At 39.1% G+C, this 17,915-nt stretch overlaps 1 protein-coding gene across 4 annotated transcripts in view; it reads right to left on the bottom strand.

Annotated features, from left to right (window-relative positions):
• GLP2R (glucagon like peptide 2 receptor) overlaps nt 1-16,065 on the bottom strand; it is a 35,138-nt gene extending 19,073 nt beyond the window's left edge. For 3 of the 4 annotated variants that reach the window (XR_003573016.1, XR_003573017.1, XM_027899713.1), the window contains exons 1-6: nt 15,903-16,065; nt 8,815-8,923; nt 5,235-5,339; nt 3,679-3,800; nt 1,863-1,969; nt 1,094-1,250 (exon numbers count right to left, since the gene is read on the bottom strand). Coding sequence is in view for 2 of the 4 variants with exons in the window: in XM_027899713.1 (XP_027755514.1) it covers nt 1,094-1,250; nt 1,863-1,969; nt 3,679-3,800; nt 5,235-5,339; nt 8,815-8,923; nt 15,903-16,007 (705 nt within the window). In the remaining 2 variants the exon portion in view is untranslated. The remainder of the gene's footprint in view (nt 1-1,093; nt 1,251-1,862; nt 1,970-3,678; nt 3,801-5,234; nt 5,340-8,814; nt 8,924-15,902) is intronic. The other variant, XM_027899714.1, reaches the window with a different exon arrangement.
• Between the last annotated feature and the right edge of the window lie 1,850 nt (nt 16,066-17,915).

Raw genomic sequence — 17,915 nt, 5'->3', positions numbered from 1 at the left:
AGGAATCGTCGTAAATATAGGTGTCATAATCTGCATATCAGAATTTTTACTGATGAGCTATTAAAATAATAGTCACCATTAACACCTTGAAGGTAATTTTGTTTGTTGACATGAGCAAGCTCTACTCCTACATCATAAAAGTGTAATTTATTCACAGTGGTTACAAATGAGGTATTGTTATTCCATTTTCTAAACAAATGTCAGAAAATTAATACATTTTCCTAGTACAGAAATACTGGTTTTCTCTCTCTTAGTGCTGTTTCACAGAAAATCACAGAATCACAGAATGGTTTGGGTTGGAAGTGACATTAAAGATCATCCAGTTCCACCCCCTGACCTTGGACAGGGATACCTTCCACTAGACCAGGTTGCTCCAAGCCCCGTCCAGCCTGACCTTGGTCACAATCCCACCCCAGCCCTGCACAGGGCAGGCGCATCTTCCCGGTTTGCTGACTGAGTGGTTCCACATTGGTGTGAATCATTTGCCTACCTTGCACCCTCTGTCATTGGTATTATTGATGTTACCGTTCATTTTCTTATCTCATTGCTTCTTCCTCAACCCATGATCTTTTCTCAACTCACCATCTCTTCCTTTTCTGTCCCTAATTCTCCTCTCCACCCCACCACAGGGGAAAGGAGGGAGCGGCACGTGGTGTTTCAGTGAACACCAAGTTGGGGAATACCATTCCTAAACCACTACAGATACTGTTGTCAGAAAAGCAAGATTTGTGTGCACTGCTTTATGCTATGCATAAGAGGAGTGAATAAATGCAGTGTTAAATAAGTGCCAAATAAATACTGAGATTTCTTCCTGAAAGTTGCAGGTGCGAGTTGTTTTACTTAAGTGTCTGTTTCTAAATATAGCACTCCATTAATATATTCTTTCTATAAGAGCCTTCCTATAAAACAAATCTACTACAATTTGTCAAATCAGAATTTTATCTTGATTACCCAAATTTTATCAGCAAAATTTCAACATCCAAAGTTCGATCAACAAACACCTTAAAACTTGATGATGGCAAATTTCCAAAACTGAAACTGTTATGACCACTAGCAGCACACATTTACTATTAGCTATGAAACAATGCGTTACCTCTGGACTGAGGTATAATATCCATCCAGTTTCATCATTTGGTCTCTTTGAGTAAATATTGTAGTATACAGTGTCTTTTATAAGAACTGCTGTGGCACGCAAGATAAAAGATGCAAATAAATTCATATGGATGTAGTTTCTTGTGCAGTGTAGTTTTCTGTGGAGAAAAAATAATATATGAATCCTCTAGAATATATTTAATTTGCAGAAATAAAATTTTTAAAAATTGACCAAAAAAAGTAGCAAAACAGCTGCTGTATTCATACTGTTGCCATGAATGGATTTTGCTTAGGAATTGCTTTTGTATTGCTTATTAGGAAAGTACAAGTTATTTACATAAAATCACAGAATAGTTTGGTTTGGAAGGGATCATAAACCACATCTCATTCCACCCCCTGCCATGGTCAGGCACACCTTCCATAGCCCAAGGCCTGTCCAACCTGGCCTTGAACACATCCAGGGACGGGGAAGCCACAGTTTCCTGGATGACCTGTCATGGTCATCACAGGGAAGAATTTCTTCCTAATATCTAATCTAAATATTCCCTCTTCATCTAATCTAAATATTCCCTCTTCATCTTAAAGCCTTCTCCTGTCACTCCATGCCCTTATCCAAAGTCTCTTCCCAGCTCTTTTTGTAGCCCCTTTAGGTACTGGAAGGCTGGAATGTACCAGAGCATTACAATCTAAGTCATAAATTCAATTACATAAAAAGAAGAATGTGTGTACAGGTGTCTGTACTTCTAAAATGCATGTAAATTTGTACTAACCTGAGCAAAGAAAGTATAAGCAGAGCTAATACAAGTGAGATCAGAGAAAAGTAATATCCTATGGTGTATAACAGCTGTAATGTAGTAAGTAGTCTATGTTCTTCTTCCTAGAAACAAAGAAGAGAAATATGTTTTGTAGGCAGGTGGGCAGATCACAAACACAGCTCAGAAACTTTCATGTTCAAGTTGCAAGAAGCCAGGGTAGAGTTCTGGTGCCTGCACTCTGCACTGCCTTGTGAAACCAGTGTATGACAGACATTTGCAGCCAGGCTTAGTTTCTTTTTAAATTCAAAGGCACTCTCAGACTCATTTCAAATTTCTCCTGCACAAACACCATTCGTAGTGTGAATCACAGTTAATTGTTGCCATGATTCCATGCACCAAATAGACCCTGGCAGGTTAACAGTTGCAGAGATCAACCCACCCAACCTCCACACAGAAATACACTTACTCTGTGTATGGCCTGGAGACACAGTTATAGATCAGTTGTGCAATACAAGTTTGAGAGCTAGCTCTGTCTAGAGGTATTGAAATAGACTGACTTCAGCCTTGAGTTCAAAGAAAAAAAATAAAAATTATTAAATTGGACCTTTATAGAATGTCTTTGAATGACAAATAAAATGTCACAGGAGGAAGGAAAGCACTTACATTTTTACAGATTATCATAGAATATCATGAGCTGAAAGGTACCCACAAGGAGTCCAAGTCCAATTCCTGGCCCTGCACAAATTTCCTTCCAATTTGCTTCATTTAACTTTTTTTTTTTTTGTTAGGTTTTTCCATTTTAGCTGCTTATGTCTACCTCTCAACTATTCATACTCCTTTTCTAGCTCAATGAAAGCTTCTTTGCACAGGGTGTGAGATATAGGATATGTGACTTTCATAATCCATATCTGGCCTGCAGACATTTTCTTGGAACCTGTGTCTTTTTCTCAGTGAGTGTGCTGTTGTTTTACTTCTCAGCACCAGGGATTTTAGCACTGTCTTTCTGCTAGTAGTGTCCTTAATAATTTTATGCTTGTCAGCTGTACCTCTCGAAGAGGGTGAAAATGTCCAGGGAGAGCAGTGTGGCTGCAGGAGATTCTCAGCCATTAGTCACTCTAAATAAACAGAAAGTTTAGTAATTCATGTACTCACTATATAAGGAGTGTATTAAAAACTTAGTAATCCTGGAGATACGGAATTAATAGTGTTTCATAACTAATCAATAAAGCAATGTCACTTGATAAAGTAATAAACAGCACTCATGCAATAAATTTTGACATCAGCTAAACTGAACACCATAGCAAAAGAAGTTTCCCCTCTGTGGACAAAGTCCAGTTCTTGGGCTGATGCAATATGGGAAACACAGGATGGAAGGCATTAGCATTAGAGAGAATCCTCCAGTCTCTGACCAGCTAAACTTGAAATGACGAATTGATGGCTCGTTAAATGCTAAAATGCTCATTAAATGTTGAAGAGCTTGGGAGGGAAATTGTCTGACCTTGATAGACTACTCTGATTTGTGGACATGCTGGGATGCTTTTCATTTAAGTTATTTACTTGACAAGTTGCAGTCTTTTTCTATTTTACTAGGGAAAATCAGCATAAGTGAACAATGTACTCCGAACAGAAAATAATTTGTGGCATCTAAAGCAGAATCCCCTTCCTTAATATTTCCTCTTCTGCTTCTTCTAAATAAATAACAGCTTTCCATTTTGTAATTTAAATGAAATTTGAACATTCTTTGCAGGTATTCAGTGGAAATGTTTTGTCAGTTACTCAAGAAGGGATTAAGAAGATTAAAGTATTCAACCATAATATAAAAAATACTTACTTTTTTTTTGAAATGATTTTTCTCAGAACATTCTGAACTATCCCGCCAAATGTCTGTGGAATTTTCCTTTGTTTGCCAAATCCCTTCATCCAAGCAGACTCTGTATACATATCCTACGCTTCCTGAAAGTAAACAGAGGTTTAGTCAGAAAGATCAAAATAAAGATTTCATTTTTCATATGTTTGAAAGATTTCTTCCTTGTTCCACCACTCTACACCACCTCAACTCAAAAAAGCAATAAACCCCACTTTTCTTTTGTGTTTGACAATATATTTTCCATATTTACATAGGACAAGGTAGGAATGTAATTTAGCAGAAATAAATTCCCTGATTTTTACAAAAACCCCCACATAGTTACTACATCCAAAAATAAAAAGCCTACATGTCATTTTATTCTTTTTCCTCATTAAGCTCCTAAGCTCCATCACATATGGGTAATTCATTGTCCAGGTTGTGCAGTCAAAACTGTAGGAGAATTTGATTAGGGAATGATCTTTCCCTGTAACACCTGGTGTTGCAAGTGTTGCAGGCTGTTGTTTCATTTCTGTGCTATCGGGCCCCTTGGGCACCTGGAGTGAACTGGTGAATCTTTCTTGGTTTTCACTGCATTGTCCTAGTTTTTGTGGAAATTCAGACAGAAAAAGAGAAGAAAGAGTCTCTGTTACATGGAGGGAAGATGTTTTCATATTTATTATGAAGAGTTGGATCTGTTTTAAATTGTTGGCAGAAGCAGTTTTTTGAGAGAGTAGATAGAAGCTTGGTCTCTTTCTGCTTATCAGCATAAAAAAGAACAAATGATATTAAAGAGCAGACTATGTGTGGTGTAAGCTGGAAAAAGCTGGGATAAGCACCCTATAGTTGTCTCCCACACCTTAAAAAACTCAGGCAGGTTTGGTCCCTCCAAGTGTTATTAGAAATGCAGGTAAGAAAGGCTGTGTAGCAGGATTCACAAATGCTGGGTCTGTGGTGATAGGAATGCCCTTTCATTTCTTTAGGAGAAAGGGCAGGTTGTTTACTCTTCAACAATTTTGCTTCTGAAGATGTTTTTAATTTTCCCTTCCTAAGAGCTTCCCTGCACGACTCCCTCCAGGAAAATACTGCTTGGAAGGCTTGTTTGTTCACCACACCACTTGCTGTTGGTCTGCTATAACCTGCTGGAGGGCTGACTGCTTGGACTGCTGCTTGATTTGGCTCTTACAGTTTTCCGAGAGAGAATTTCATGTCTGGGCATTGGCGGGGACCCCAGAAGTTGAACTTCAGAAGCTGAGCCCCAAATATGTTACTATCAATAAAGTCCTGGCAATATGTTTACATGACCTTGCAAATGTTGCTTTATAGCAGACAATATAGAGATATGGCAAGCACAAATGGAAAAAAAGAGCAAATAAACATCGACAACGATTTTGTGCCTCAGTTCAGAAAAGGAGTAGAAAGAAGTGAGCCAAGAGAACACTCAGACATTTCAGAAGACACTGGGACAAGGTAGACAAGCACCCCCTGTCCTTTATCTGGATTCCCAGCACAAGCTCCAAGACAAGTTATCACTTTAACATTACCATTTTCCAACCATGGCAAATATGAAGGACAAGGAACAGAGACATTTCCTGGGGGTGAGTAAGGCCAGCAAACAAACTGATCAAATGTCCCGTTGCAATGTATTCCTGGAGAGAGAAGCAAATAAAAGTTTTACAAAAAGTTGTCAAGACAATGGACAAACATGGAAACCATTGTGTACTGTTCCAGCTAACCTGCAAGCTACTCCAGAGTAACAAGATGTAGCAGAAAAACATCGTGCATTCACTATGCAGTTCTCTGTGCACAGGGCAGAAACATCTGCTGTCTTTCTTCCCTGGATCCACACAACAACTGCAGGTTTTACACACTTTACTAGGAGATAAAGGTATTGCTCTTCACAAAGAGACTGAGGTCAGACCTCCCTGTGGTCTGCAGCTTCTTCAAAAGGGGCAGAGGAGGGGCAGGCACTGATCTCTGCTCTGGGGGGAGCAGAGACAGCCCCCAGGGAATGGCTGGAGCTGTGTCAGGGCAGGCTCAGGGTAGATCTCAGCAAAAGGTTCTTCCCCCACAGGCTGGTTGGGCACTGAACAGGCTCCCCAGGGCAGTGGGCACAGCCCCAAGGCTGCCAGAGCTGCAGGAGGCTTTGGACAACACTCTCAGGGAGATGGTGGGATTGTTGGGGTGTCATGGGCATGGCCAGGGTTTGGACTGGATGATCCTTGTGGGTCCCTTCCAACTCAGAAAGTCCTATATGTCTGTGATTTTACAAAACTATGATCCTGAGGCCTCTGTGGTCCAAATATAACAGATTCCAGGCATGTTATCAGTCGTCATTTTTTGTACATGCTGCAGACTGGTAAATGGAAGATATTTCACCTTTCCAGAACCCTCTGACAACTGTTCTTAGCTCAGTTAAGCTCTGCCAGCTTCTCACAGTGACTTCTCTTAGTCTTTGGGCAATATCTCATTACCAGAGTAATTATCAGTATCACTGATATATCTCTGATGTATCACTGGTAATATCTCAGACTAACTCAGTTTAAGATTCATAAGTATCATATCACTCACAGGACTTAAGGTTAAGATAAAACTTTGATAATGCAGAACTGAAATGGTGCAAGCAGATGACAGTAACAAAAAATAAAATGCATTAATGGTTGCCCTAGTGTCTTTCTTTTTGGGATACACTGAAGTTCTTCCCTCTTAACTTTAATGGGTTTGCCCGTCCTAAGCTGGAAGAGTTTATCCTGCTTTGTTTTCCATAATGCTTAGCAATACCTTGAGAAACTTATGTGGGAAGAAGAATACAGGGAGCAACAAAGATAGCTGTGTGCTATCTCACCAACATCTTTTTGGGGTGCTTCTGCTCAAAGAGAGAGCACAGTATGTGCTTTCTTACTAATTCTTACCTTTGAGGCTAAACATCAGTGACATCATCTGTGTTATGATCTGTGTAGCTGTTAACATTTATACCTGCATTTTCATTTTTCCTTTCCCCAATTTCTGATCAACTGTAGATTGGGTAGGCTGCCAGAAGAATACTTTTTTTTTTTTTTTTTTTTTTTTTTTTTTTTTTTTTTTTTTTTTTTTTTTTTTTTTTTTTTTTTTTTTTTTTTTTTTGATTTCATGAAAACTGGAGTTCTGAGTCCCTGTAGTTCTCTTCATCACCTACTACAAGCTACTTCCCTTTAATATCTTGCCAGGGCCATCTGGCTTAGTTCTAATTGCCACCAAAGCCACCGTTCTCTGCCTTCCCAGCAGAACACACTCTTCTTTTGCATCATGCTGAGGGTTTCTGCACACTAATATCCTCAGGAAAGACACTGAGGTGCTGGAGCAGGTCCAGAGAAGAGCAACAAGGCTGGTGAAGGGACTTGAGCACAAGGGCTGTGAGGAGAGGCTGAGGGAGCTGGGGTTGTTTAGTGTGGAGAAGAGAAGGCTCAGGGGTGACCTCATCACTCTCTACAACTACCTGACAGGAGGTTATAGCCAGGTGGGGGTTGGTCTCTTCTCCCAGGCAGCCAGCAATAGGACAAGAGGGCACGGGTTTAAGCTCTGCCAGGGGAGGTTTAGGTTGGATATTAGAAAGAAGTTCTTTACAGAGAGAGTGATCAGGCACTGGAATGGCCTGGCCAGAGAGGTGGGGGATTCATCGTCCCTGGAGGTTTTTAAGACAAGGCTGGATGTGGCCCTGAGTGCCATGATCTGGTAATCACAGTGGAGTTGGATCAAGGGTTGGACATGATGATCTCAGAGGTCTCTTCCAACCCAGTTAATTCTATGATTTTATGATTCTGTGATTCTAAGGTCACAACTGGTCATAGATCTCTAGCTGCTCACTACTGTTTCTCTTTCTTTCCTGTCAGCATTAGTTGTAAGCTGTACTGCACATGTACTGGATGAGCTGATCTGTGCTTTGCTTTCCTTGCTTTTCAGAAAAACACTTGTCCCCTCTGCAGTCCTCACCACTTTCTTGCTGCTTTGACTGTAGCCACATAGGGTGTGACTTATGGAAACTTCTTTCTCTGACCTTTCTGTGTTTTCTCCCCTATTTCACACAGATGGCTCTCACTTCTGATGCATCCACCTCACCTCCCAGTTGGGAGTCCCCAACAAATTTGGTGAGAGTGCTTTCAATATCTGCCAACAGCCAGATTTACTTTTAATCTTTCCTTGGTGGTCACCTCTCTCCCAGATACTTCTTAGATTTCTCCAACTACTCAAACCAAAGTCTTGCTATCTTTTCTTTAAGACAAAACACCTAGCTGAGCAGAGTTTATACACTACTGAGCAGAGTTTACACATGAGCAGAGTGAAATAATGACAGATTATAAAATCACCTTTTGCCAAACAGCAGAAAACTTTGAGAACCTAGCCAAAGGTGTGGAGGTGTGGACTCAGGACAAAACGCTGTCCTCTGAAGCTATACTGCTCTTTATTCAAGAATCCAGGAGGCACAGACACAAAGAGAATAAACAAGGGACATAAAGCTAATGTTTGTGTCAAGTGAATATGGGGAAACCTGGTTCTGTATCTGAACTTATTGTCCTAATAATGGCTGTGTCCCAAAATGCACAAGCAGTCCTGTGAGAAGGCAGCAGCTCCTCAGCTGCCTTGACCAGGCAGAAAACAGACTCTGTCCTCTGTCATGTCCCAAGTGTTTTGGGTCATTGTTTGCCATGGCTCAGGTTTCAAAGTATAGAAATGGGAGACATCTTCTTTTCCCTGGGTGCTTTGTTCTCCTGGTGTTAGCACAGTTCCAGGAACTGGGTTTGACTTCCTTCAGGCTGAAACAGGAAGTGAAAATTGGTCTTACCAGGTTCTTACAAAACATGGCTAGCAAGACACCTCTGGACCAGGCACTCAATTCCACACCACAGTGGCATCACCTTTCAGTGTTTCCTTTCTTTATACAATCTGGTTTTATGTATAGGAACCTAATATGTTTCAGGAATAAGAAAGCCATTAATTTCACGATTGTATGTTTGCATGATCATTACAGCTGATTCTTCTATACTTAGAACTTAGGAACAAACACTTCCACAAAGCAAGCAAAAGAATATTTGCATATTCATCAATGTTACTTAACACATTTCTTTATTGTGCTGTTTAATTCCTTACCAGTATCTATAGTTGATTCCTGTAGCATTTTTAAGCATTCCTGTTTATATTTATTCCATTCAGTAGTGGTTTTTTTCAGCAGAGATCCTTTGGCCTGGGAGTGAAAATACTGTACATGAGGAAAATCAGTTAGAATCTTGTGGTTGGTCTTTAATGGCAAGATTCTTTCCATTATAAGGAATTTCAGAGAAGAGGAGAGAAGAGGACAGAGAGGACAATGGAGGGTAGATAAAAAGGGATATAAAGACAGACATTCCTTCTCCGGGAATTATAGAATCACAGAGACACAGAAAGCTTTGGGTTAGAAGGCAGATTAAAGACTATGTAGTTCCAGCCCCCCATCATGGGCAGGGGAACCTTCCACTATCCCAGACTGCTCCAAGTCCCGTCCAACCTCCTGCCCCTTGAACCCTTCCAGGGATGGGGCAGCCACAGCTTGTCTGGGCAACCTGTGCCAGGACCTCCCCACCCTATTAATGAAATTTCTTCATTTGCTGTCTGTGCCCAAAAAAGTCATGTATTGCCACAGCGCTATATTACCACAATTTTGGTTTCAATTTCTGCAAAGTCCCTTTTAAAAGATCCACATAGACATTTAATTGCCAGGAACTGTGAGGGTGCACATTGGCATTTCATTCCTCTACTTTAGAAAATGTGTGCCGATCTTCACTAACTTTACAGGCTTTCCAGTCTTTTTATAGTCAACCAAGGTCAGCCATGGATTTATGTTTCTGATCGTTTAATTTAGGAATCTGATTGATGGTAATTTTGAGGGCTGTTTATTTTTATTTTTAAAGGTAATCAAGCACACCTGGTTGAGTAGTACAGAAAAAAAAAAAAAAAGAATATAACAGCAATGAATAAGCTTTATTATTTAACTACTAGCACCTTTCCTCTGGTGCATTCTGTACTCCTTTCCAGCATTTCAAAGACCACTTATTTCACCAGCTGCAGCAATTATGCCATAGATCCATTTCTTTTCCTCTTTTTTTTTTTTTTTTTTTTTTTTTTTTTTTTTTTTTTTTTTTTTTTTTTTTTTTTTTTTTTTTTTTTAAGAAACACTTTCGTAAATCTTAGTTTTTCTTGCCCATCTACACCAATTGTGCTGCCCTTTTTGCCTGGACAGGACAACAATTAGCTTTCTTCTTGTGTCCATATGTGAGAAGGGTCTTTGGTCTCAAGATTTCCCACGTAATAAAATGGAGAATTATTTTTTCCCCTGTCAAAATTTTCTCCATCTCACACAAATGGATTTTCTTGTGTTCCGAACTTTTATAAGTACATTTATTTTCCTTTTTTGTTTGTTTGGGGTTGCTTTTTTTTAGGAGATGTTTTTGCATGATTTGGGGCTTGGTTTTTTTTTGTTTTAAATATTTTCAATATCTAATATTATATATATCAGTATATATGAATTTGATATATATCAATATATAATCAAAATATATCAAATTATATATATCAATATATAATATCTAAGATCAATATCTAATATATATGTTTTAGATATCTTCAAAGCTGGTTTTGTCTACACCTTCCTGTCTGATCTTCCTCTTCCAGAGGAGATCAAGAATTCCTTTAAATTCTGAAAAGCTACATTTCTGAAGACAGTTTAATCTCAAACATGATACGTTCAGAGAGAAAAATCTTCCTTTTAGTAGTGAAGCCTTGAAGACAATCTTAACTTTGGATTTAGTCAGTCTAATGACAGCAGACTCTGTTGAGTCCCTTTTGGAAATCCACCATCCCATGATTACAAGAGCAGCCTTCTCTGCTTGGCTGCTCCTATGCTGGCAGGCTCCTGACTCCATGCTGTTATGGTTTAGGAATGGTATTCTCTAATTTAGTACTCCCACTAAAACCATAAAGAAATTACTCACATGTAAAACAACCCCTGAAAATGGACAATACCAGACGGGTGTCTCTTCCACATTTGCTTGACTGGAAGAGAGTCCCTCTGGAGGAGAGTCCCTTCCCCCTCCCTCAGCAGTGATGTGAGGTGGCATGGAATAATCTCTGGGTCCTGACCATGGCTGGAACCAGGACACTTGCTCTGGCTCTTTCTCTTTGCCTGCTCACCCTATGCAAGAACAATCCACCCTCAACTCACAAGGTCGTCCTGGGCCTATCACCCACTCTTTTCTTTTCTGGGTGAAGAGAGGCTGAGAACACAAGTAAAGCAAAAAAGGACATCGAAATCTGAATTGGCACCTGCTTTGACAGACCAATTCTGGCATGTTGTATGAGGAAGAGTTGCTGCATTTGTAAGATGTGGATGTCTCTGCGGCCACAGATGACAGGGCTTGAGGGGATTGTCAGTGCTGATTGATAAGGGACTGAAAGTAGAGGCTTAGGAGCCCTGCTTGAACATGCTGTCTTGAGTTACACCCTTAGCACTGAGAAGCCAGTAAGCAGAAAGGAAAGAGACCTAGACATTACCATGAAAAGGTGAAGGCAGGGATGTAGATCAACAGTTGCTAGCAGAGAGGAAAAAAAATTAAATTTATCTCAAATGATAAAATTAGTTCTAATATCAAATCTACTCTACTGTTAAAAAACTCTAAAAATTCCCAGCTATAGACAAATTTTAGTAATGATTTTATATACAGTGACTGAAGTGTTCAGATGCAGTCAACATCTGTGGCATACACCTTTAGCAATGTAAGGATTGCAGCTGTCCCAAGGGGACTCATACTTAAACATGCTCTCCCTAAATATATGGATATTCACATTTTCTGGCACATCTTTATCATACAACACTGACTGCAGAGGCCTTTAAAAGGACCATAGCTGATAATTACTGTTTAGAAAAGCAATGGCTTAAAATAGAAGAGTTAAATGCAAAATTGATAATTTTGGTATTTTGGACTGATGAAGAAATGCCCAATTAGAGCCAAGCAGGAGAGAAAGGATAATGCTAGATGCTGCTTACAGTCCAATATTAGCATAATGACCTGATCATTATTTATCCAGGGAAAAGAACACCAGCCTAAAAAGTCACTGTGCAATAAGCACTCTGGTAACCTTAAACCAGGGCTTTGAGAGGCCAGAGGCAGGCCAGCAGTCAAAAAACACTGTCACTGTAAGTCACCGAAAATGAAGACCTCATTACTGGTTGAAAATGTTACCAATTGTAAACAGCAAATTTTGGAGACCAAATCAAATATAAGTTTTCTAAAACAATCTTTCTACCAAAAGAATGCTTCTTTGTTCTCCAGGAAAAGTTAATTTCCTTTTGTCTGAATTAGACTCTTTTTTTGAAACTACCTTTTCCACATGCATGGTTGTCTTGAACTTGTCTGACCTTTGTGATGTTCTAAGGGCTGAGATTTATAACCAGAATAATGTATGGCTGTTAACTTCACCTGTATTTGTTCCTTTGAAACTATGGTGTGTTCTAAAAAAAAAAAAAAAAAAAAAAAAAAAAAGAAAAAAAAAGAAAAAAAAAAAGAAAGAAAAGGAAACCAAATTTGTTTACTTTCAAAACAAGAACAGTGGAGACTATGAGCAAGCTCTTCACTAGGATCACTATTTCATGTATGTTTTTACTGTGTAAAATGTTACCTGCTCAATCTCTGCCTTTAGTCTCAGCTAATTTCCAGACACTCTACCTTAACTTACAGGGAATAGAAACACTATAATTATTCTTCCTCTGATGGGGTTGTAAGATAAGGAGAGAATATTTACAACAGCCATGAGAAAGGAATGCATGTTTCCAAAATAAAAAGCATCTTGACATTTTCCTCATGCAGACCTCAAACTGCTGGGAACCATGGGAGATTTTTCAGACACTCATAGGTCAGTGAACCTCATTTGAAGAGGCAGAGACATGGAGATGACGCATTTGGAGACTGGACTTTAGGACAGCGTTTAAGGGAGAACACTCCAGTTTCTAATAAACAAATGCATTAAATAGACCAGGAAGTACAAAGAAAGCCTCACTGCTCCATGACTGCTTGTTTGGTTCCATTCCTGGAGACAAGGCTGACACATAGTCATGAAGAAGTTCACTCAACCAGAGTAAGGAGCAGTTGACTAACTGTTGTTCTAAAAGACTAGGAAACCCCTAGATTTATGTTATCAGAGAAATGATAAACAGATATTCAGCAGAAAACCATGAATGGCAGCAACTTGTTCATTTATCATCAGGTACTTACATAGGGACTACCAATAAAAGTAGCTAAAAAAAAGCAAGCTTGCTGTTCATACATGACTATTTAGTCTGCAGTGGCTTCCACTCTTTCCAGGGAAAGGACATACATGTAGAGAAAGGCCAAAAAATGCTAGAAGTACCTGGGTATTAGGAAAATCAGCTTTCTTTCCCTTCTTGGCTTGAAAATGTTTGATACCCAACCTAAACCTCCCCAACCCAGATTCATGTCATTCCCCTTGGGATCCAGGTCATAAGAATGGAAATCTTGCGTGATAACACTAAGCTGCCACTGGAAGGCAAACCATGTGGGCTGGGAATATGGCACTAGCCCTTAAATGGAAGGGAAAATGAATGAACTGAGACATCTTGATGTTCTATGTCTGTTTAAGTAAGTGAAAAGGAGTTGACAACAAGTCAAAGGGACAGGCTTGCCTCTGTATCTTACATCCATGTCTCTATGGTTCTTCAGAGATGGTCACACGTTGTCTCAGGAAGAGGATGGTCTACAGTCTGGGTCCATGTGAGAAGTATAACAATCACTGATGAAACTGTGGGGGCTTTTCCTGGTTTTGCCATGTGGGAGAAGGCCAAGTCATAGGATCATAGAATGGTTTGGGTTGGAAGGGCCCTTCAAGACCATCTTATTCCACCCCTCTGCCATGGGCAGGAACATCTTCCACTAGACCAGGTTGCTCCAAGCCCTGTTCAACTCTGCCACGAACACTTCCAGGGGTGGGGTGTATGTCCTGTGGCTGTGTTCTGAGAAGACTCATCAAATAGTTCTCTGCAGCTGATATAAATCATGATTACAAAGCCCAGCAAGGTTTTATTATGATCTAAGTTTTGGGTTACTCAGTGCTATCAAAACTTAGATACAGTGCATGCTCAACATAAGAAATATGAGCTTTGGGGTAAATTTCCTGTGATCTCAAGCAGTGGCAACGTACAGTTAAGCATGGCTTTTAATCTCAGCTTTATGTTTCAGTTGCCATTTAACCACTGCATTTAAACAGGACTTCTGACTCAGCAGAAATTAAAATCCAGCATCCAAGACAGAAACTCAGAAAGTCTTTTGCCCTACAGTGGACAACTCTTCAGGTTATCTGAACTTTTCTTGTTATCAAAGGAACTGCCTCAGTCCATCAACCTGGCACCCCACTTGCACCAAAGTTCACCCATACTGAAATGTAATGACCCTAGAAGGATTAGCAATTTATTTAGTTTGCACCAAGATGACACTACTGTTTAAAAATATGTTGGATGCCGCAGAAAGTGCTGCCTGAAGCTTTCATTTAGGAAATGGATTATTACATACGACTGCAGACTGGTTTAAATTTAAATTTTTCATAACTGACCACAGTATAATCAGGGTTTTACCCTTTTAATTTTTTATTCTAAGCTAGTGATAAAATGAAATGTTTCTGTTTATTCAGACTGTGCTATTATGGACAGAAAAAAATCCTTCCATTTATGTGTAAATTAGAAATAAAAAGTTAAATATTTTCTTATTCTTTCAGCCATGGTCCTGGTTAATTATTTTTCATATCTATAGAAGCTCTTTGGTAGAAAATATAGATATAGTGATGTATGACTGTTATTTCTTTAAATTTTTCTTTCCTATTAAATAAAATATAAAGAAATATAACACATATTTCTTTAAACAAGTTCCAAGAACTACTCTGACAAAATAATTCACTGTGATTTATAGTCTTGTGAAGTTTTGATCTCACAGAAGTACTTGGGAGATTTTCTGTTAGCATTGATGGAACCAGTGATTTGGCAGAGGTGTTTCACAAGCCTGAGAGTTGTTTTAGTTCTATAAACAGAGGCTCCAAATAGAGAAGCTCTTCAAATCAAGCAGATTTGAATTATAGAAAAGCATTAGGAATAATTTCTTTAAAAAATAAATTAATTGTGTTTCCTTGTAGCTTTTTCTCCATAAAAAAGCTAGAAACACAGTTATTGGCTCTCCAGCACATAGAGATGCAAACCCATTTCCTTAGAAAGTCAGAAGAATGGAGAATGAGTGGATAGAAATACCTTACTGCTTTCAGTTTAGAGTAAATCTGTCGGTTGTGGTAATGCCTATATACACTTATTTCATAGAAATGTACCCTAAATCTATATATGAATTTTATTCTGTTAAATTGAAATTTGCCACATATTATTAATTACTCTTAAAATTTATTCAAATAAAGGTTGATATTAATAAATAATGATTATTAGAAATCTACATGAAAATTTCCTTGAAGTGAATTACACTATGTTTTATCATTAAATATTTAAAATTCTTCCAAATTATAAGACAATGTAGAAGAAAGAAGAAAGTGTTCAGATTTTTTTATAAATTTGGCAAACAAAAAAAGAAATTGATAGTTTAGTGGACCTTTACAAGAAATAAAGGTAAAACTCGCATACAGATTTACTAGCCTTCTGTAGGAAGGGTTGGTGCTGAATGAAACCAGTAACACCACATTTCACAAATGGGAGATTCAATGCCTACCTCTCATATAAGAGAAAAGCTAAAAGGTAGTGCCAGAAACAAAGCAGAGCTGTTTTTAGAATAGAGGAAATACAGTAGAAAATAACCATGATTCACAATAGTATTGATATCTGGTAGGAAAACTGAAAAACAAATATAATTCAATATTGATCAATATTGGTAGGAAAAGAGATTGTATAAATGGTTGTAAACACAATCTATTCACTGTGTGAATGAGGATTAATAGAAGAAAATTGTAATAAATTACCTAGTAGAATAGAATTCTAATATAAAACTCTACAGTTTTGCAGCCAACATTTCTCATGACTAATTTGTAATAAAAATAAGTTGTTACATCAGAAAGATTTTTGAAACAAGCATGCTGTTTGTGAAGGTTTACATGTTATGAGGTAGAAATCTGCATTCATACTATTATTAATTATTGAATTAGCTTACCTGTTTCACAAGAAACAATATTATGACAGAGCTGGCAGATGTGGGAGATATTCTGGTCCAGAGTCCCATGCTGGAATCAAGACCAGAAAGTGTCACTATGCCCATTCTAATAAATTTGCCCCAATATGCTGCTATTTCACTCTACTATAGGTCAATTATTTCACTCTGTCCTATACAAAAAAACAAACAAACAAACAAACAAAACCAACCAAACCAACAAAAAAAAACTCAAACCAACAAAAATGTCTTCTTTTATAAGTGCCACTGTTCCATTGATCTTCTCTACAAATAAGTGAGGAAGTGTCCTAAACTGTCTAGACTTGCCAGACTCCAACTGTGTTTTGCTTTTTTTCCTGATTAAAGGCAGAGAGAGCTTACTTTAAACTTTACAGCAACTTTGCTTACTGTAGCTCGTCCATTAGCCAATAAGAAGTCAGAAAACTATTAAAACACTAAGGGGCTGATCCTGTTCTCTTGAAGCTCCATGGGAATTTTGCCAGTTATTTTGCCAGAATGAAATCCAGCTCCATAAATACACACATATACACACCTCACAAAAACATTAAAGATGTCTTAGAACACAGAAAAACTCTGTGTAGGAAGCTTGCTGACTCTAGCTGGCTGTTAGAAAGCAGCTAAATAATAGCTAGTTTTATGCTTTCTGAACATGTTTTGTCATCCAGCCAGTGCAGGATCAGGATGAACCTAAATGTGCAAAAAAATTTGTGACCATCAGTTAAGTTTTTGCTACAGTTATTGTGACATGTAGTATTTTCTTCACAGCTTCAGTTGCCAGGTTGGAGAAACTGACAATGAGTTTCAGCTTAAATTTTCAAAAAAATTTTCCAGTTGTAGAGAAAAGCCTGAAGACATTAATAAATCTATACATTATGAAGATTTAGAGAATAAAATAATTTAAAATACAATAATTTTAGTGTCTAGTTTGTCATGTTTTGAGTTGGAAATGTGGAGAGTCAAGAGGATGTTCCCTCATTTGTTTCCAAGAGAAATGAAACTTGTGGCTACTCGTATTGAAGGATAGCTCGTGTCCTTTCAAGAATCAGAGAATCGTAGAAGTGTTGTCCAAATGCTTCTGGAGCTCTGGCAGGGTTGGAGCTGTGATCACTTCCTGTTCCAGTGCTTAACAACCCTCTGGGGGAAGAACCTTTTCCTAATATCCAACCTAAACTTCCCCTGATGCAGCTGCAGCCGTTTCCTCCGGTCCTGTCCCTGGCACAGAGAGCAGAGGTGGAGCTGCCTCTCTGCTGCTCCTCAGGAGGAAGCTGCAGACCCCAGTGAAGTTTGACCTCAGTCTCCTTCAGGATGAACAACCCAAGCTCCCTCAGCAGCTCCTGATATGACCCCTCTGGGCCAGGACCCCGAGGTGTGAGCAACATAGCTGGAGAACAGACAGAGGAGTCATCCTGGGACTATGGAGGCCAGCAGCAGCTCACTTTTCGAAGATAGACCTAGGCTAAACCTCAGTGTTGTGGCAGATACACCCTGCAGCACACCCCACTAGCCTGACCATCAGTGTGACCCATCTCTCTACACGTGACAAAACTCCCTTCTGGAGGAATCCAAGAGTGGGGAAGGGCATGATGTACACCCATGTCTCATCTTTACATAAAGTCTGGATGTGGATGAGGAAGTGCTCTTCACAGTGCAAAATGCATCCAGTCCACTCCAGCAGTGTGGCACTTATGGGTCCCTTCCAACTCAGGGCATCCTATGATTCTGTGAGTCAGTGAGGGCATTGGCTGCACTGCATCACTAGCATAGAGGCATGCAATGCCCCTCGGTTTCTCCATTGATAGCTATCACTCAGCAGCTGGGTCTGTTCTTTAGTTATTGACATCTACAGGTTTTAAGTTTTTATGTGCTCACTTCTTAAAATCATCTGAAGTTTAAACCTGAAGGAACTCTATGGTCCCTGTCTAGAATTAGGGCTCCTCAGGACTAGATCAGAGCAGGAGACCCACAGTGTGTTGTAGTGACACTAATACCACCTAG

This window comes from Empidonax traillii, unplaced genomic scaffold, assembly GCF_003031625.1.
Source record: "Empidonax traillii isolate 1590-97213 ecotype Southwest subspecies unplaced genomic scaffold, ASM303162v1 scaffold685:size505991, whole genome shotgun sequence".
Classification (NCBI taxonomy): domain Eukaryota; kingdom Metazoa; phylum Chordata; class Aves; order Passeriformes; family Tyrannidae; genus Empidonax; species Empidonax traillii.
The sequence above is the reverse complement of the archived record's forward strand: the minus strand, read 5'-3'. Positions and strand labels throughout refer to the sequence as shown.